This window comes from Hydractinia symbiolongicarpus, chromosome 7 (assembly GCF_029227915.1).
Source record: "Hydractinia symbiolongicarpus strain clone_291-10 chromosome 7, HSymV2.1, whole genome shotgun sequence".
Taxonomy (NCBI): domain Eukaryota; kingdom Metazoa; phylum Cnidaria; class Hydrozoa; order Anthoathecata; family Hydractiniidae; genus Hydractinia; species Hydractinia symbiolongicarpus.
In genome coordinates, this window is record NC_079881.1 from 29,928,257 (window position 1) to 29,950,291 (window position 22,035).

Genomic DNA, 22,035 nt, shown 5'->3' on the forward strand with positions numbered 1-22,035 from the left:
ATTTAATGTTACACCGAAGTTTTTATGTTTTAATTTACCACACACCAATTTTAATGATGGGCGATTAATACGTAAACGCTTACTGAAAAGTGCCATTCACAAAGGAGAAAAAGAACGAATCAAGTTAGGAAAAGATTATGTAAATCACGTCCAATCTCTTAGTGATACCTTGAATTCTATAGATTTCTATATTTTACGGAAAGCAGCCGAGAAAAGTGTTGAAAAAAGTATTAGAAAATGCATTTTTACCCAAGAGAAGAAACTTAGAGGTCTAACTAAAAACGTCGCACCACCGTTTACAGCAGACGAAATTGTCACCAATTTATCTTCGTACAATTTGCTTGATGATGAGAGTGAAATTTTAAAAAATGGTCTGTCTTTTGCCATTCCACCACTAACACTTAGGAAAACAGATGTGTTTGTTTCGTTTGAAATGATTTATCGATTTATGTCCTCAAATTTGAAAGATAAAAATGATGATAATCTTTTAAAGTCCAGCCTATCACATATTGCGAACAGTTATTACCACGATTACCGACCCAGTTGGGAAGTTATCAAAAAACATGGTATCCTGAAAAAGTTGAAGAAAAACAATATTGTTATTTTAAAGCCGGACAAGGGAAATGGGGTAGTAATCTTAGACAGAAAGGATTATGAAAAAGGCATCTTGGATATCATTTTAGATACTACTAAATTTAAAAAACTCGACGAAGATCCAACATTGAAGAGAGAAGGACAGTTACAACGTTTTCTTAGGAATTTAAAGAAAAAAGGTTTTTTTAGTGACAAAGTGTACAACGATATATATCCCAGTGGTTCTCAACCGGCCAGAATATACGGCCTTCCTAAAATGCATAAATCTTTTGAAAATTTACCTAAATTTAGGCCCATTATATCTTCTATAGGCACATGCAACTATCAACTTGCCAAGTTTTTAGGTGGTTTATTATCTGATGTAATTCCCAAGGATTACTGTACTGCAGATACTTTCACTTTCGTTGAGGAATTAAAAAAGGTGAGTAAATACGACAAGTTTATGGTTTCTTTTGATGTTTGTAGTCTTTTCACGAACATACCATTGAATGAAACATTAGATCTTGCAGTTCAACTTGTAATTGCCGGAAATCGTAAACTCAAAATCACAAAATCTGAACTAAAACAATTATTCGTTTTTGCAACGTCATCCTCGAATTTTTTGTTCAATAATGAAATGTATGAACAGGTCGATGGTGTTGCCATGGGCTCGCCGCTGGCACCTATTTTAGCGAATCTTTTCATGGGCGTTAAAGAAAAGGAATGAATAAAAAATTACTCGGGTTGTGGCCCAACATACTACCGTAGATATGTGGATGACATCTTTGCTTTATTTAACGATGAAAGTGAAGCGTTGGCCTTTTTTGAATACTTGAATCAGAGACACCCTAATATAAAATTTACCTTAGAAAAACAAGTTAATGGTAAACTTCCTTTTCTTGACATTTTAATTGAGAACACCAGTGACAAATTTTATACTTCTGTGTTCCATAAGTCAACCTATAGTGGCCTTTTAACTAATTATTTTAGTTTCACTCCCAAAATATATAAAATAGGCCTCATTAAAACACTAATTGACAGGACTTTCAAAATTAACAACAGTTGGAAACACTTTGACATTAATATTAAGGCTCTGACTGAAATTTTGAAAAAAAACTTTTTTCCTACAAAACTGGTAAACCGCCATATTTCAAATTACCTTGATAAGAATTTTTCTACAGCTGTCACTACAGAGACAACTAATGTATTAGAAAAGAGGTATTTTAAATTGCCTTTTATTGGCAAGTACTCTATTACTGCCAAAGAAAAAGTCAATCAACTTGTCAATAAGATGTGTAAAGAAATCAATGTGTGCCTCGTTTTTAAGTCGTGTAAAATTAAAGATTATTTTTCTTGCAAGGACCGAGTTCCTGAATCTTTTAAATCTGGACTTGTGTATAAATTTGTTTGTGCTAGTTGTAATGCTAGCTATGTGGGTGAAACCACCAGGCACATTTCTAGTAGAGTTAAAGAACATTTGAAAACTGATAAAAACTCACAAATATTTAAGCATATGCAGTCAAATCTTAACTGCAAATTACTATGTAACGAAAATTGTTTTTCTATTTTGGATCATGCAGACACTGATTGGCAGAGGAAACTCAAAGAGGGTATGCATATTTCTTGGTTGAAACCAGACCTCAATAAACAAGTTAAGCATTGCATCATCAATTTATCCGTTTAATTTTATGTTTTGTATTAGCCGCTTGTTCAATATCGTTTTTGTTACTCAGATATTGATTTAGCATTTTAAATTCATTTAATAAATTAAAAAATTGTACTTTTGGGAAATATTTAATTGTCTTAAACAAATTGTGTATATAAATTTTATTTAACTAACTTTTGTTAGTTTATCTAATATTATTTTGTCAACATGTATTAGCTTGTGTATAATTCATATAAATTGTACTTTTGGGAAATATTTAAATAACTTTCGAAAAAATTTTTGTATAAAGAGTGTATGTATCAACTTTTGTATAATATTCTGAAGATGACTTTGGTAAAGTCGAAACATGTCAAAAATAAAACGTGTCGTAATTTTTATGAAAATACTTTGCAATCTTGTGTTGCTACGAAGTTTTGGAAATTTTCATTTTTAATGAGACGCTGAATAAAAGAAGTTTAATCGCCGGCAAACAAAAACCGGCGACTTCCCGTAAATCCCGGACTCGGCCCGTATAGTCAAAAGTATACAAAGAAAGTACCCGGGGTGTAAACTCATTTCCCGAACGATTTTTTAAGTTATTATTTCACCACTAAAACGCATGAGACTTGTAGTTTTTAAAAATGTTTTCATTTTTGATGAGACGCTTAATAAAAGAGGTTTAATCGCCGGCAAACGAAATCCCGCGATTTCCCGTAAATCCGGGGCTTGGCCCGTATAGTCGAATGTATACAAAGAAAGTACCCAGGAAGTAAACTCATTTCCCGAACGATTTTTTAAATTATTATTTCACCACTAAAGCCCATGAGACTTGTATTTTTAAAAATGTTTTCATTTTTGATGAGACGCTTAATAAAAGAGGTTTAATCGCCGGCAAACGAAATCCCGCGATTTCCCGTAAATCCCGGGCTTGGCCCGTATAGTCGAATGTATAAAAGAAAGTACCCAGGAAGTAAACTCATTTCCCGAACGATTTTTTAAATTTTTTTTTCACCACTAAAACGCATGAGACTTGTAGTTTTCAAAAATGTTTTCATTTTTGATGAGACGCTGAATAAAAGAAGTTTAATCGCCGGCAAACGAAAACCTGCGATTTCCCGTAAATCCCGGACTCGGCCCGTATAGTCAAAAGTATACAAAGAAAGTACCCAGGGTGTAAACTCATTTCCCGAACGATTTTTTAACTTATTTTTTCACCACTAAAACGCATGAGACGTGTAGTTTTCAAAAATGTTTTCATTTTTGATGAGACGCTGAATAAAAGAAGTTTAATCGCCGGCAAACGAAAACCCGCGATTTCCCGTAAATCCCGGACTCGGCCCGTATAGTTAAAAGTATACAAGGAAAGTACCCAGTGAGTAAACTCATTTCCCGAACGAATTTTTAAATTATCTTTTCACCACTAAAACGTATGAGACTTGTAGTTTTCAAAAATGTTTTCATTTTTGATGAGACGCTGAATAAAAGAAGTTTAATCGCCGGCAAACGAAAACCTGCGATTTCCCGTAAATCCCGGACTCGGCCCGTATAGTCAAAAGTATACAAAGAAAGTACCCAGGGTGTAAACTCATTTCCCGAACGATTTTTTAAATTATTTTTTCACCACTAAAACGCATGAGACGTGTAGTTTTCAAAAATGTTTTCATTTTTGATGAGACGATGAATAAAAGAAGTTTAATCGCCGGCAAACGAAAACCTGCGATTTCCCGTAAATCCCGTACTCGGCCCGTATAGTCAAAAGTATACAAAGAAAGTACCCAGGGAGTAAACTCATTTCCCGAACGATTTTTTAAATTATTATTTCACCACTAAAGCCCATGAGACTTGTAGTTTTTAAAAATGTTTTCATTTTTGATGAGACGCTGAATAAAAGAAGTTTAATCGCCGGCAAACGAAAACCCGCAATTTCCCGTAAATCCCGGTCTCGGCCCGTATAGTCAAAAGTATACAAGGAAAGTACCCAGTGAGTAAACTCATTTCCCTAACGAATTTTTAAATTATTTTTTTACCACTAAAACGCATGAGACTTGTAGTTTTCAAAAATGTTTTCATTTTTGATGAGACGCTGAATAAAAGAAGTTTAATCGCCGGCAAACGAAAACCTGCGATTTCCCGCAAATCCCCGACTCGGCCCGTATAGTCAAAAGTATGCAAAGAGAGTACCCAGGGTGTAAACTCATTTCCCGAACGATTTTTTAAATTATTTTTTCACCACTAAAACGCATGAGACTTGTAGTTTTCAAAAATGTTTTCATTTTTGATGAGACGCTGAATAAAAGAAGTTTAATCGCCGGCAAACGAAAACCTGCGATTGCCCGTAAATCCCGGACTCGGCCCGTATAGTCAAAAGTATACAAAGAAAGTACCCAGGGAGTAAACTCATTTCCCAAACGATTTTTTAAATTATTATTTCACCAGTAAAGCCCATGAGACTTGTAGTTTTTAAAAATGTTTTCATTTTTGATGAGACGCTGAATAAAAGAAGTTTAATCGCCGGCAAACGAAAACCCGCGATTTCCCGTAAATCCCGGACTCGGCCCGTATAGTCAAAACTATATAAGGAAAGTACCCAGTGAGTAAACTCATTTCCCGCACGAATTTTTAAATTATTTTTTCACCACTAAAACGCATGAGACTTGTAGTTTTCAAAAATGTTTTCATTTTTGGTGAGACGCTAAATAAAAGAAGTTTAATCGCCGGCAAACGAAAACCTGCGATTTCCCGTAAATCCCGGACTCGGCCCGTATAGTGAAAAGTATACAAAGAAAGTACCCAGGGTGTAAACTCATTTCCCGAACGATTTTTTAAATTATTATTTCACCACTAAAGCCCATGAGACTTGTAGTATTTAAAAATATTTTCATTTTTGATAAGACGCTGAATAAAAGAAGTTTAATCGCCGGCAAACAAAAACCCGCGACTTCCCGTAAATCCCGGACTCGGCCCGTATAGTCAAAAGTATACAAAGAAAGTACCCAGGGAGTAAACTCATTTCCCGAACGATTTTTTAAATCATTTTTTCACCACTAAAACGCATGAGACTTGTAGTTTTCAAAGATGTTTTCATTTTTGATGAGACGCTGAATAAAAGAAGTATAATCGCCGGCAAACGAAAACCTGAGATTTCCCGTAAATCCCGGACTCGGCCCGTATAGTCAAAGGTATACAAAGAAAGTACCCGGGGTGTAAACTCATTTCCCGAACGATTTTTTAAATTATTATTTCACCACTAAAGCCCATGAGACTTGTAGTATTTAAAAATATTTTCATTTTTGATGAGACGCTAAATAAAAGAAGTTTAATCGCCGGCAAACGAAAACCTGCGATTTCCCGTAAATCCCGGACTCGGCCCGTATAGTCAAAAGTATACAAAGAGAGTACCCAGGGTGTAAACTCATTTCCCGAACGAATTTTTAATTTATTTTTTCACCACTAAAACGCATGAGACTTGTAGTTTTCAAAAATGTTTTCATTTTTGATGAGACGCTGAATAAAAGAAGTTTAATCGCCGGCAAACGAAAACCTGAGATTTCCCGTAAATCCCGGACTCGGCCCGTATAGTCAAATGTATAAAAGAAAGTACCCAGGAAGTAAACACATTTCCCGAACGATTTTTTAAATTTTTTTTTCACCACTAAAACGCATGAGACTTGTAGTTTTCAAAAATGTTTTCATTTTTGATGAGAAGCTGAATAAAAGAAGTTAATCGCCGGCAAACGAAAACCTGCGATTTCCCGTAAATCCCGGACTCGGCCCGTATAGTCAAAAGTATACAAAGAGAGTACCCAGGGTGTAAACTCATTTCCCGAACGAATTTTTAATTTATTTTTTCACCACTAAAACGCATGAGACTTGTAGTTTTCAAAAATGTTTTCATTTTTGATGAGACGCTGAATAAAAGAAGTTTAATCGCCGGCAAACGAAAACCTGCGATTTTCCGTAAATCCCGGACTCGGCCCGTATAGTCAAAAGTATACAAAGAAAGTACCCAGGGAGTAAACTCATTTCCCAAACGATTTTTTAAATTATTAATTCACCAGTAAAACGCATGAGACTTGTAGTTTTTAAAAATGTTTTCATTTTTGATGAGACGCTGAATAAAAGAAGTTTAATCGCCGGCAAACGAAAACCCGCGATTTCCCGTAAATCCCGGACTCGGCCCGTATAGTTAAAAGTATACAAGGAAAGTACCCAGTGAGTAAACTCATTTCCCGAACGATTTTTTAAATTATCTTTTCACCACTAAAACGTATGAGACTTGTAGTTTTCAAAAATGTTTTCATTTTTGATGAGACGCTGAATAAAAGAAGTTTAATCGCCGGCAAACGAAAACCTGCGATTTCCCGTAAATCCCGGACTCGGCCCGTATAGTCAAAGGTATACAAAGAAAGTACCCGGGGTGTAAACTCATTTCCCGAACGATTTTTTAAATTATTATTTCACCACTAAAGCCCATGAGACTTGTAGTATTTAAAAATATTTTCATTTTTGATGAGACGCTAAATAAAAGAAGTTTAATCGCCGGCAAACGAAAACCTGCGATTTCCCGTAAATCCCGGACTCGGCCCGTATAGTCAAAAGTATACAAAGAGAGTACCCAGGGTGTAAACTCATTTCCCGAACGAATTTTTAATTTATTTTTTCACCACTAAAACGCATGAGACTTGTAGTTTTCAAAAATGTTTTCATTTTTGATGAGACGCTGAATAAAAGAAGTTTAATCGCCGGCAAACGAAAACCTGAGATTTCCCGTAAATCCCGGACTCGGCCCGTATAGTCAAATGTATAAAAGAAAGTACCCAGGAAGTAAACACATTTCCCGAACGATTTTTTAAATTTTTTTTTCACCACTAAAACGCATGAGACTTGTAGTTTTCAAAAATGTTTTCATTTTTGATGAGAAGCTGAATAAAAGAAGTTAATCGCCGGCAAACGAAAACCTGCGATTTCCCGTAAATCCCGGACTCGGCCCGTATAGTCAAAAGTATACAAAGAGAGTACCCAGGGTGTAAACTCATTTCCCGAACGAATTTTTAATTTATTTTTTCACCACTAAAACGCATGAGACTTGTAGTTTTCAAAAATGTTTTCATTTTTGATGAGACGCTGAATAAAAGAAGTTTAATCGCCGGCAAACGAAAACCTGCGATTTTCCGTAAATCCCGGACTCGGCCCGTATAGTCAAAAGTATACAAAGAAAGTACCCAGGGAGTAAACTCATTTCCCAAACGATTTTTTAAATTATTAATTCACCAGTAAAACGCATGAGACTTGTAGTTTTTAAAAATGTTTTCATTTTTGATGAGACGCTGAATAAAAGAAGTTTAATCGCCGGCAAACGAAAACCCGCGATTTCCCGTAAATCCCGGACTCGGCCCGTATAGTTAAAAGTATACAAGGAAAGTACCCAGTGAGTAAACTCATTTCCCGAACGATTTTTTAAATTATCTTTTCACCACTAAAACGTATGAGACTTGTAGTTTTCAAAAATGTTTTCATTTTTGATGAGACGCTGAATAAAAGAAGTTTAATCGCCGGCAAACGAAAACCTGCGATTTCCCGTAAATCCCGGACTCGGCCCGTATAGTCAAAAGTATACAAAGAAAGTACCCAGGGTGTAAACTCATTTCCCGAACGATTTTTTAAATTATTTTTTCACCACTAAAACGCATGAGACGTGTAGTTTTCAAAAAGTTTTCATTTTTGATGAGACGATGAATAAAAGAAGTTTAATCGCCGGCAAACGAAAACCTGCGATTCCCGTAAATCCCGTACTCGGCCCGTATAGTCAAAAGTATACAAAGAAAGTACCCAGGGAGTAAACTCATTTCCCGAACGATTTTTTAAATTATTATTTCACCACTAAAGCCCATGAGACTTGTAGTTTTTAAAAATGTTTCCATTTTTGATGACACGCTGAATAAAAGAAGTTTAATCGCCGGCAAACGAAAACCTGAGATTTCCCGTAAATCCCGGACTCGGCCCGTATAGTCAAATGTATAAAAGAAAGTACCCAGGAAGTAAACACATTTCCCGAACGATTTTTTAAATTTTTTTTTCACCACTAAAACGCATGAGACTTGTAGTTTTCAAAAATGTTTTCATTTTTGATGAGAAGCTGAATAAAAGAAGTTAATCGCCGGCAAACGAAAACCTGCGATTTCCCGTAAATCCCGGACTCGGCCCGTATAGTCAAAAGTATACAAAGAGAGTACCCAGGGTGTAAACTCATTTCCCGAACGAATTTTTAATTTATTTTTTCACCACTAAAACGCATGAGACTTGTAGTTTTCAAAAATGTTTTCATTTTTGATGAGACGCTGAATAAAAGAAGTTTAATCGCCGGCAAACGAAAACCTGCGATTTTCCGTAAATCCCGGACTCGGCCCGTATAGTCAAAAGTATACAAAGAAAGTACCCAGGGAGTAAACTCATTTCCCAAACGATTTTTTAAATTATTAATTCACCAGTAAAACGCATGAGACTTGTAGTTTTTAAAAATGTTTTCATTTTTGATGAGACGCTGAATAAAAGAAGTTTAATCGCCGGCAAACGAAAACCCGCGATTTCCCGTAAATCCCGGACTCGGCCCGTATAGTTAAAAGTATACAAGGAAAGTACCCAGTGAGTAAACTCATTTCCCGAACGATTTTTTAAATTATCTTTTCACCACTAAAACGTATGAGACTTGTAGTTTTCAAAAATGTTTTCATTTTTGATGAGACGCTGAATAAAAGAAGTTTAATCGCCGGCAAACGAAAACCTGCGATTTCCCGTAAATCCCGGACTCGGCCCGTATAGTCAAAAGTATACAAAGAAAGTACCCAGGGTGTAAACTCATTTCCCGAACGATTTTTTAAATTATTTTTTCACCACTAAAACGCATGAGACGTGTAGTTTTCAAAAAGTTTTCATTTTTGATGAGACGATGAATAAAAGAAGTTTAATCGCCGGCAAACGAAAACCTGCGATTCCCGTAAATCCCGTACTCGGCCCGTATAGTCAAAAGTATACAAAGAAAGTACCCAGGGAGTAAACTCATTTCCCGAACGATTTTTTAAATTATTATTTCACCACTAAAGCCCATGAGACTTGTAGTTTTTAAAAATGTTTTCATTTTTGATGACACGCTGAATAAAAGAAGTTTAATCGCCGGCAAACGAAAACCCGCAATTTCCCGTAAATCCCGGTCTCGGCCCGTATAGTCAAAAGTATACAAGGAAAGTACCCAGTGAGTAAACTCATTTCCCTAACGAATTTTTAAATTATTTTTTTACCACTAAAACGCATGAGACTTGTAGTTTTCAAAAATGTTTTCATTTTTGATGAGACGCTGAATAAAAGAAGTTTAATCGCCGGCAAACGAAAACCTGCGATTTCCCGTAAATCCCCGACTCGGCCCGTATAGTCAAAAGTATGCAAAGAGAGTACCCAGGGTGTAAACTCATTTCCCGAACGATTTTTTAAATTATTTTTTCACCACTAAAACGCATGAGACTTGTAGTTTTCAAAAATGTTTTCATTTTTGATGAGACGCTGAATAAAAGAAGTTTAATCGCCGGCAAACGAAAACCTGCGATTTCCCGTAAATCCCGGACTCGGCCCGTATAGTCAAAAGTATACAAAGAAAGTACCCAGGGAGTAAACTCATTTCCCAAACGATTTTTTAAATTATTATTTCACCAGTAAAGCCCATGAGACTTGTAGTTTTTAAAAATGTTTTCATATTTGATGAGACGCTGTATAAAAGAAGTTTAATCGCCGGCAAACGAAAACCCGCGATTTCCCGTAAATCCCGGACTCGGCCCGTATAGTCAAAACTATACAAGGAAAGTACCCAGTGAGTAAACTCATTTCCCGAACGAATTTTTAAATTATTTTTTCACCACTAAAACGCATGAGACTTGTAGTTTTCAGAAATGTTTTCATTTTTGATGAGACGCTTAATGAAAGTGGTTTAATCGCCGGCAAACGAAAACCCGCAATTTCCCGTAAATCCCGGGCTTGGCCCGTATAGTCGAATGTATACAAAGAAAGTACCCTGTGAGTAAACTCATTTCCAAAACGATTTTTTAAATTATCTTTTCACCACTAAAACGCTTGAGACTTGTAGTTTTTAAAAATGTTTTCATTTTTGATGAGACGCTGAATAAAAGAAGTTTAATCGCCGGCAAACGAAAACCTGCGATTTCCCGTAAATCCTGGACTCGGCCCGTATAGTCAAAAGTATACAAAGAAAGTACCCAGGGAGTAAACTCATTTCGCAAACGATTTTTTAAATTATTATTTCACCACTAAAGCCCATGAGACTTGTAGTTTTTAAAAATGTTTTCATTTTTGATGAGACGCTGAATAAAAGAAGTTTAATCGCCGGCAAACGAAAACCTGCGATTTCCCGTAAATCCCGGACTCGGCCCGTATAGTTAAAAGTATACAAGGAAAGTACCCAGTGAGTAAACTCATTTCCCGAACGATTTTTTAAATTATCTTTTCACCACTAAAACGTATGAGACTTGTAGTTTTCAAAAATGTTTTCATTTTTGATGAGACGCTGAATAAAAGAAGTTTAATCGCCGGCAAACGAAAACTTGCGATTTCCCGTAAATCCCGGACTCGGCCCGTATAGTCAAAAGTATACAAAGAAAGTACCCAGGGTGTAAACTCATTTCCCGAACGATTTTTTAAATTATTTTTTCACCACTAAAACGCATGAGACGTGTAGTTTTCAAAAAGTTTTCATTTTTGATGAGACGATGAATAAAAGAAGTTTAATCGCCGGCAAACGAAAACCTGCGATTCCCGTAAATCCCGTACTCGGCCCGTATAGTCAAAAGTATACAAAGAAAGTACCCAGGGAGTAAACTCATTTCCCGAACGATTTTTTAAATTATTATTTCACCACTAAAGCCCATGAGACTTGTAGTTTTTAAAAATGTTTTCATTTTTGATGACACGCTGAATAAAAGAAGTTTAATCGCCGGCAAACGAAAACCCGCAATTTTCCGTAAATCCCGGTCTCCGCCCGTATAGTCAAAAGTATACAAGGAAAGTACCCAGTGAGTAAACTCATTTCCCTAACGAATTTTTAAATTATTTTTTTACCACTAAAACGCATGAGACTTGTAGTTTTCAAAAATGTTTTCATTTTTGATGAGACGCTGAATAAAAGAAGTTTAATCGCCGGCAAACGAAAACCTGCGATTTCCCGTAAATCCCCGACTCGGCCCGTATAGTCAAAAGTATGCAAAGAGAGTACCCAGGGTGTAAACTCATTTCCCGAACGATTTTTTAAATTATTTTTTCACCACTAAAACGCATGAGACTTGTAGTTTTCAAAAATGTTTTCATTTTTGATGAGACGCTGAATAAAAGAAGTTTAATCGCCGGCAAACGAAAACCTGCGATTTCCCGTAAATCCCGGACTCGGCCCGTATAGTCAAAAGTATACAAAGAAAGTACCCAGGGAGTAAACTCATTTCCCAAACGATTTTTTAAATTATTATTTCACCAGTAAAGCCCATGAGACTTGTAGTTTTTAAAAATGTTTTCATATTTGATGAGACGCTGTATAAAAGAAGTTTAATCGCCGGCAAACGAAAACCCGCGATTTCCCGTAAATCCCGGACTCGGCCCGTATAGTCAAAACTATACAAGGAAAGTACCCAGTGAGTAAACTCATTTCCCGAACGAATTTTTAAATTATTTTTTCACCACTAAAACGCACGAGACTTGTAGTTTTCAGAAATGTTTTCATTTTTGATGAGACGCTTAATGAAAGTGGCTTAATAGCCGGCAAACGAAAACCCGCAATTTCCCGTAAATCCCGGGCTTGGCCCGTATAGTCGAATGTATACAATGAAAGTACCCTGTGAGTAAACTCATTTCCAAAACGATTTTTTAAATTATCTTTTCACCACTAAAACGCTTGAGACTTGTAGTTTTCAAAAATGTTTTCATTTTTGGTGAGACGCTAAATAAAAGAAGTTTAATCGCCGGCAAACGAAAACCCGCCATTTCCTGTAAACCCCGGACTCGGCCCGCATAGTCAAAAGTATACAAAGAAAGTACCCAGGGAGTAAACTCATTTCCCGAACGATTTTTTAAATTATTTTTTCACCACTAAAACGCATGAGACTTGTAGTTTTCAAAAATGTTTTCATTTTTGATGAGACGCTGAATAAAAGAAGTTTAATCGCCGGCAAACGAAAACCTGCGATTTCCCGTAAATCCCGGACTCGGCCCGTATAGTGAAAAGTATACAAAGAAAGTACCCAGTGTGTAAACTCATTTCCCGAACGATTTTTTAAATTATTATTTCACCACTAAAGCCCATGAGACTTGTAGTATTTAAAAATATTTTCATTTTTAATGAGACGCTGAATAAAAGAAGTTTAATCGCCGGCAAACAAAAACCCGCGACTTCCCGTAAATCCCGGACTCGGCCCGTATAGTCAAAATTATACAAAGAAAGTACCCAGGGAGTAAACCCATTTCCCGAACGATTTTTTAAATTATTTTTTCACCACTAAAACGCATGAGACTTGTAGTTTTCAAAGATGTTTTCATTTTTGATGAGACGCTGAATAAAAGAAGTATAATCGCCGGCAAACGAAAACCTGAGATTTCCCGTAAATCCCGGACTCGGTCCGTATAGTCAAAGGTATACAAAGAAAGTACCCGGGGTGTAAACTCATTTCCCGAACGATTTTTTAAATTATTATTTCACCACTAAAGCCCATGAGACTTGTAGTATTTAAAAATATTTTCATTTTTGATGAGACGCTAAATAAAAGAAGTTTAATCGCCGGCAAACGAAAACCTGCGATTTCCCGTAAATCCTGGACTCGGCCCGTATAGTCAAAAGTATAAAAAGAAAGTACCCGGGTTGTAAACTCATTTCCCGAACGATTTTTTAAATTATTATTTCACCACTAAAGCCCATGAGACTTGTAGTTTTTAAAAATGTTTTCATTTTTGATGAGACGCTTAATAAAAGAGGTTTAATCGCTGGCAAACGAAATCCCGCGATTTCCCGTAAATCCGGGGCTTGGCCCGTATAGTCGAATGTATACAAAGAAAGTACCCAGGAAGTAAACTCATTTCCCGAACGATTTTTTAAATTATTATTTCACCAGTAAAGCCCATGAGACTTGTAGTTTTAAAAAATGTTTTCATTTTTGATGAGACGCTGTATAAAAGAAGTTTAATCGCCGGCAAACGAAATCCCGCGATTTCCCGTAAATCCCGGACTCGGCCCGTATAGTCAAAACTATACAAGGAAAGTACCCAGTGAGTAAACTCATTTCCCGAACGAATTTTTAAATTATTTTTTCACCACTAAAACGCACGAGACTTGTAGTTTTCAGAAATGTTTTCATTTTTGATGAGACGCTTAATGAAAGTGGTTTAATCGCCGGCAAACGAAAACCCGCAATTTCCCGTAAATCCCGGGCTTGGCCCGTATAGTCGAATGTATACAAAGAAAGTACCTTGTGAGTAAACTCATTTCCAAAACGATTTTTTAAATTATCTTTTCACCACTAAAACGCTTGAGACTTGTAGTTTTCAAAAATGTTTTCATTTTTGGTGAGACGCTAAATAAAAGAAGTTTAATCGCCGGCAAACGAAAACCCGCCATTTCCTGTAAACCCCGGACTCGGCCCGCATAGTCAAAAGTATACAAAGAAAGTACCCAGGGAGTAAACTCATTTCCCGAACGATTTTTTAAATTATTTTTGCACCACTAAAACGCATGAGACTTGTAGTTTTCAAAAATGTTTTCATTTTTGATGAGACGCTGAATAAAAGAAGTTTAATCGCCGGCAAACGAAAACCTGCGATTTCCCGTAAATCCCGGACTCAGCCCGTATAGTGAAAAGTATACAAAGAAAGTACCCAGTGTGTAAACTCATTTCCCGAACGATTTTTTAAATTATTATTTCACCACTAAAGCCCATGAGACTTGTAGTATTTAAAAATATTTTCATTTTTGATGAGACGCTGAATAAAAGAAGTTTAATCTCCGGCAAACAAAAACCCGCGACTTCCCGTAAATCCCGGACTCGGCCCGTATAGTCAAAATTATACAAAGAAAGTACCCAGGGAGTAAACCCATTTCCCGAACGATTTTTTAAATTATTATTTCACCAGTAAAGCCCATGAGACTTGTAGTTTTTAAAAATGTTTTCATTTTTGATGAGACGCTGTATAAAAGAAGTTTAATCGCCGGCAAACGAAAACCCGCGATTTCCCGTAAACCCCGGACTCGGCCCGCATAGTCAAAAGTATACAAAGAAAGTACCCAGGGAGTAAACTCATTTCCCGAACGATTTTTTAAATTATTTTTGCACCACTAAAACGCATGAGACTTGTAGTTTTCAAAAATGTTTTCATTTTTGATGAGACGCTGAATAAAAGAAGTTTAATCGCCGGCAAACGAAAACCTGCGATTTCCCGTAAATCCCGGACTCAGCCCGTATAGTGAAAAGTATACAAAGAAAGTACCCAGTGTGTAAACTCATTTCCCGAACGATTTTTTAAATTATTATTTCACCACTAAAACGCATGAGACTTGTAGTTTTCAAAGATGTTTTCATTTTTGATGAGACGCTGAATAAAAGAAGTATAATCGCCGGCAAACGAAAACCTGAGATTTCCCGTAAATCCCGGACTCGGCCCGTATAGTCAAAGGTATACAAAGAAAGTACCCGGGGTGTAAACTCATTTCCCGAACGATTTTTTAAATTATTATTTCACCACTAAAGCCCATGAGACTTGTAGTATTTAAAAATATTTTCATTTTTGATGAGACGCTAAATAAAAGAAGTTTAATCGCCGGCAAACGAAAACCTGCGATTTCCCGTAAATTCCGGACTCGGCCCGTATAGTCAAAAGTATAAAAAGAAAGTACCCGGGTTGTAAACTCATTTCCCGAACGATTTTTTAAATTATTATTTCACCACTAAAGCCCATGAGACTTGTAGTTTTTAAAAATGTTTTCATTTTTGATGAGACGCTTAATAAAAGAGGTTTAATCGCTGGCAAACGAAATCCCGCGACTTCCCGTAAATCCGGGGCTTGGCCCGTATAGTCGAATGTATACAAAGAAAGTACCCAGGAAGTAAACTCATTTCCCGAACGATTTTTTAAATTATTATTTCACCAGTAAAGCCCATGAGACTTGTAGTTTTTAAAAATGTTTTCATTTTTGATGAGACGCTGTATAAAAGAAGTTTAATCGCCGGCAAACGAAAACCCGCGATTTCCCGTAAATCCCGGACTCGGCCCGTATAGTCAAAACTATACAAGGAAAGTACCCAGTAAGTAAACTCATTTCCCGAACGAATTTTTAAATTATTTTTTCACCACTAAAACGCACGAGACTTGTAGTTTTCAGAAATGTTTTCATTTTTGATGAGACGCTTAATGAAAGTGGTTTAATCGCCGGCAAACGAAAACCCGCAATTTCCCGTAAATCCCGGGCTTGGCCCGTATAGTCGAATGTATACAAAGAAAGTACCCTGTGAGTAAACTCATTTCCCGAACGAATTTTTAAATTATTTTTTCACCACTAAAACGCACGAGACTTGTAGTTTTCAGAAATGTTTTCATTTTTGATGAGACGCTTAATGAAAGTGGTTTAATCGCCGGCAAACGAAAACCCGCAATTTCCCGTAAATCCCGGGCTTGGCCCGTATAGTCGAATGTATACAAAGAAAGTACCCTGTGAGTAAACTCATTTCCAAAACGATTTTTTAAATTATCTTTTCACCACTAAAACGCTTGAGACTTGTAGTTTTCAAAAATGTTTTCATTTTTGGTGAGACGCTAAATAAAAGAAGTTTAATCGCCGGCAAACGAAAACCCGCCATTTCCTGTAAACCCCGGACTCGGCCCGCATAGTCAAAAGTATACAAAGAAAGTACCCAGGGAGTAAACTCATTTCCCGAACGATTTTTTAAATTATTTTTGCACCACTAAAACGCATGAGACTTGTAGTTTTCAAAAATGTTTTCATTTTTGATGAGACTCTGAATAAAAGAAGTTTAATCGCCGGCAAACGAAAACCTGCGATTTCCCGTAAATCCCGGACTCAGCCCGTATAGTGAAAAGTATACAAAGAAAGTACCCAGTGTGTAAACTCATTTCCCGAACGATTTTTTAAATTATTATTTCACCACTAAAGCCCATGAGACTTGTAGTATTTAAAAATATTTTCATTTTTGATGAGACGCTGAATAAAAGAAGTTTAATCGCCGGCAAACAAAAACCCGCGACTTCCCGTAAATCCCGGACTCGGCCCGTATAGTCAAAAGTATACAAAGAAAGTACCCAGGGAGTAAACCCATTTCCCGAACGATTTTTTAAATTATTTTTTCACCACTAAAACGCATGAGACTTGTAGTTTTCAAAGATGTTTTCATTTTTGATGAGACGCTGAATAAAAGAAGTATAATCGCCGGCAAACGAAAACCTGAGATTTCCCGTAAATCCCGGACTCGGCCCGTATAGTCAAAGGTATACAAAGAAAGTACCCGGGGTGTAAACTCATTTCCCGAACGATTTTATAAATTATTATTTCACCACTAAAGCCCATGAGACTTGTAGTATTTAAAAATGTTTTCATTTTTGATGAGACGCTAAATAAAAGAAGTTTAATCGCCGGCAAACGAAAACCTGCGATTTCCCGTAAATCCGGGGCTTGGCCCGTATAGTCGAATGTATACAAAGAAAGTACCTAGGGTGTAAACTCATTTCCCGAACGATTTTTTAAATTATTATTTCACCACTAAAGCCCATGAGACTTGTAGTTTTTAAAAATGTTTTCATTTTTGATGAGACGCTGAATAAAAGAAGTTTAATCGCCGGCAAACGAAAACCGGCGATTTCCAGTAAATCCCGGACTCGGCCCGTATAGTCAAAAGTATACAAAGAGAGTACCCAGGGTGTAAACTCATTTCCCGAACGATTTCTTAAATTTTTTTTTCACCACTAAAACGCATGAGACTTGTAGTTTTTAAAAATGTTTTCATTTTTGATGAGACGCTGAATAAAAGAAGTTTAATCGCCGGCAAACGAAAACCTGCGATTTCCCGTAAATCCTGGACTCGGCCCGTATAGTCAAAAGTATACAAAGAAAGTACCCAGGGAGTAAACTCATTTCGCAAACGATTATTTAAATTATTATTTCACCACTAAAGCCCATGAGACTTGTAGTTTTTAAAAATGTTTTCATTTTTGATGAGACGCTGAATAAAAGAAGTTTAATCGCCGGCAAACGAAAACCCGCGATTTCCCGTAAATCCTGGACTCGGCCCGTATAGTTAAAAGTATACAAGGAAAGTACCCAGTGAGTAAACTCATTTCCCGAACGATTTTTTAAATTATCTTTTCACCACTAAAACGTATGAGACTTGTAGTTTTCAAAAATGTTTTCATTTTTGATGAGACGCTGAATAAAAGAAGTTTAATCGCCGGCAAACGAAAACCTGCGATTTCCCGTAAATCCCGGACTCGGCCCGTATAGTCAAAAGTATACAAAGAAAGTACCCAGGGTGTAAACTCATTTCCCGAACGATTTTTTAAATTATTTTTTCACCACTAAAACGCATGAGACGTGAAGTTTTCAAAAAGTTTTCATTTTTGATGAGACGATGAATAAAAGAAGTTTAATCGCCGGCAAACGAAAACCTGCGATTCCCGTAAATCCCGTACTCGGCCCGTATAGTCAAAAGTATACAAAGAAAGTACCCAGGGAGTAAACTCATTTCCCGAACGATTTTTTAAATTATTATTTCACCACTAAAGCCCATGAGACTTGTAGTTTTCAAAAATGTTTTCATTTTTGATGAGACGCTGAATAAAAGAAGTTTAATCGCCGGCAAACGAAAACCTGCGATTTCCCGTAAATCCCGGACTCGACCCGTATAGTCAAAAGTATACAAAGAAAGTACCCAGGGAGTAAACTCATTTCCCAAACGATTTTTTAAATTATTATTTCACCAGTAAAGCCCATGAGACTTGTAGTTTTTAAAAATGTTTTCATATTTGATGAGATGCTGTATAAAAGAAGTTTAATCGCCGGCAAACGAAAACCCGCGATTTCCCGTAAATCCAGGACTCGGCCCGTATAGTCAAAACTATACAAGGAAAGTACCCAGTGAGTAAACTCATTTCCCGAACGAATTTTTAAATTATTTTTTCACCACTAAAACGCATGAGACTTGTAGTTTTCAGAAATGTTTTCATTTTTGATGAGACGCTTACTGAAAGTGGTTTAATCGCCGGCAAACGAAAACCCGCAATTTCCCGTAAATCCCGGGCTTGGCCCGTATAGTCGAATGTATACAAAGAAAGTACCCTGTGAGTAAACTCATTTCCAAAACGATTTTTTAAATTATCTTTTCACCACTAAAACGCTTGAGACTTGTAGTTTTCAAAGATGTTTTCATTTTTGGTGAGACGCTAAATAAAAGAAGTTTAATCGCCGGAAAACGAAAACCCGCCATTTCCTGTAAACCCCGGACTCGGCCCGCATAGTCAAAAGTATACAAAGAAAGTACCCAGGGAGTAAACTCATTTCCCGAACGATTTTTTAAATTATTTTTTCACCACTAAAACGCATGAGACTTGTAGTTTTCAAAAATGTTTTCATTTTTGATGAGACACTGAATAAAAGAAGTTTAATCGCCGGCAAACGAAAACCTGCGATTTCCCGTAAATCCCGGACTCGGCCCGTATAGTGAAAAGTATACAAAGAAAGTACCCAGTGTGTAAACTCATTTCCCGAACGATTTTTTAAATTATTATTTCACCACTAAAGCCCATGAGACTTGTAGTATTTAAAAATATTTTCATTTTTCATAAAAATTACGACACGTTTTATTTTTGACATGTTTCGACTTTACCAAAGTCATCTTCAGAATATTATACAAAAGTTGATACATACACTCTTTATACAAAAATTTTTTCGAAAGTTATTTAAATATTTCCCAAAAGTACAATTTATATGAATTATACACAAGCTAATACATGTTGACAAAATAATATTAGATAAACTAACAAAAGTTAGTTAAATAAAATTTATATACACAATTTGTTTAAGACAATTAAATATTTCCCAAAAGTACAATTTTTTAATTTATTAAATGAATTTAAAATGCTAAATCAATATCTGAGTAACAAAAACGATATTGAACAAGCGGCTAATACAAAACATAAAATTAAACGGATAAATTGATGATGCAATGCTTAACTTGTTTATTGAGGTCTGGTTTCAACCAAGAAATATGCATACCCTCTTTGAGTTTCCTCTGCCAATCAGTGTCTGCATGATCCAAAATAGAAAAACAATTTTCGTTACATAGTAATTTGCAGTTAAGATTTGACTGCATATGCTTAAATATTTGTGAGTTTTTATCAGTTTTCAAATGTTCTTTAACTCTACTAGAAATGTGCCTGGTGGTTTCACCCACATAGCTAGCATTACAACTAGCACAAACAAATTTATACACAAGTCCAGATTTAAAAGATTCAGGAACTCGGTCCTTGCAAGAAAAATAATCTTTAATTTTACACGACTTAAAAACGAGGCACACATTGATTTCTTTACACATCTTATTGACAAGTTGATTGACTTTTTCTTTGGCAGTAATAGAGTACTTGCCAATAAAAGGCAATTTAAAATACCTCTTTTCTAATACATTAGTTGTCTCTGTAGTGACAAGTGTTGAAAAAAGTATTAGAAAATGCATTTTTACCCAAGAGAAGAAACTTAGAGGTCTAACTAAAAACGTCGCACCACCGTTTACAGCAGACGAAATTGTCACCAATTTATCTTCGTACAATTTGCTTGATGATGAGAGTGAAATTTTAAAAAATGGTCTGTCTTTTGCCATTCCACCACTAACACTTAGGAAAACAGATGTGTTTGTTTCGTTTGAAATGATTTATCGATTTATGTCCTCAAATTTGAAAGATAAAAATGATGATAATCTTTTAAAGTCCAGCCTATCACATATTGCGAACAGTTATTACCACGATTACCGACCCAGTCGGGAAGTTATCAAAAAACATGGTATCCTGAAAAAGTTGAAGAAAAACAATATTGTTATTTTAAAGCCGGACAAGGGAAATGGGGTAGTAATCTTAGACAGAAAGGATTATGAAAAAGGCATCTTGGATATCATTTTAGATACTACTAAATTTAAAAAACTCGACGAAGATCCAACATTGAAGAGAGAAGGACAGTTACAACGTTTTCTTAGGAATTTAAAGAAAAAAGGTTTTTTTAGTGACAAAGTGTACAACGATATATATCCCAGTGGTTCTCAACCGGCCAGAATATACGGCCTTCCTAAAATGCATAAATCTTTTGAAAATTTACCTAAATTTAGGCCCATTATATCTTCTATAGGCACATGCAACTATCAACTTGCCAAGTTTTTAGGTGGTTTATTATCTGATGTAATTCCCAAGGATTACTGTACTGCAGATACTTTCACTTTCGTTGAGGAATTAAAAAAGGTGAGTAAATACGACAAGTTTATGGTTTCTTTTGATGTTTGTAGTCTTTTCACGAACATACCATTGAATGAAACATTAGATCTTGCAGTTCAACTTGTAATTGCCGGAAATCGTAAACTCAAAATCACAAAATCTGAACTAAAACAATTATTCGTTTTTGCAACGTCATCCTCGAATTTTTTGTTCAATAATGAAATGTATGAACAGGTCGATGGTGTTGCCATGGGCTCGCCGCTGGCACCTATTTTAGCGAATCTTTTCATGGGCGTTAAAGAAAAGGAATGGATAAAAAATTACTCGGGTTGTGGCCCAACATACTACCGTAGATATGTGGATGACATCTTTGCTTTATTTAACGATGAAAGTGAAGCGTTGGCCTTTTTTGAATACTTGAATCAGAGACACCCTAATATAAAATTTACCTTAGAAAAACAAGTTAATGGTAAACTTCCTTTTCTTGACATTTTAATTGAGAACACCAGTGACAAATTTTATACTTCTGTGTTCCATAAGTCAACCTATAGTGGCCTTTTAACTAATTATTTTAGTTTCACTCCCAAAATATATAAAATAGGTCTCATTAAAACACTAATTGACAGGACTTTCAAAATTAACAACAGTTGGAAACACTTTGACATTAATATTAAGGCTCTGACTGAAATTTTGAGAAAAAACTTTTTTCCTACAAAACTGGTAAACCGCCATATTTCAAATTACCTTGATAAGAATTTTTCTACAGCTGTCACTACAGAGACAACTAATGTATTAGAAAAGAGGTATTTTAAATTGCCTTTTATTGGCAAGTACTCTATTACTGCCAAAGAAAAAGTCAATCAACTTGTCAATAAGATGTGTAAAGAAATCAATGTGTGCCTCGTTTTTAAGTCGTGTAAAATTAAAGATTATTTTTCTTGCAAGGACCGAGTTCCTGAATCTTTTAAATCTGGACTTGTGTATAAATTTGTTTGTGCTAGTTGTAATGCTAGCTATGTGGGTGAAACCACCAGGCACATTTCTAGTAGAGTTAAAGAACATTTGAAAACTGATAAAAACTCACAAATATTTAAGCATATGCAGTCAAATCTTAACTGCAAATTACTATGTAACGAAAATTGTTTTTCTATTTTGGATCATGCAGACACTGATTGGGAGAGGAAACTCAAAGAGGGTATGCATATTTCTTGGTTGAAACCAGACCTCAATAAACAAGTTAAGCATTGCATCATCAATTTATCCGTTTAATTTTATGTTTTGTATTAGCCGCTTGTTCAATA

At 35.9% G+C, this 22,035-nt stretch overlaps 1 protein-coding gene across 1 annotated transcript; it reads left to right on the top strand.

The window, feature by feature from the left end:
- Positions 1-1,343: 1,343 nt before the first annotated feature.
- LOC130648649 (uncharacterized) lies at positions 1,344-22,003 on the top strand. Its single transcript, XM_057454705.1, has 5 exons — positions 1,344-1,386; positions 1,443-1,791; positions 1,990-2,183; positions 19,944-21,630; positions 21,736-22,003. Exons 1-5 carry the CDS (start codon positions 1,344-1,346, stop codon positions 22,001-22,003), a joined length of 2,541 nt encoding a protein of 846 aa, XP_057310688.1.
- Positions 22,004-22,035: the final 32 nt, after the last annotated feature.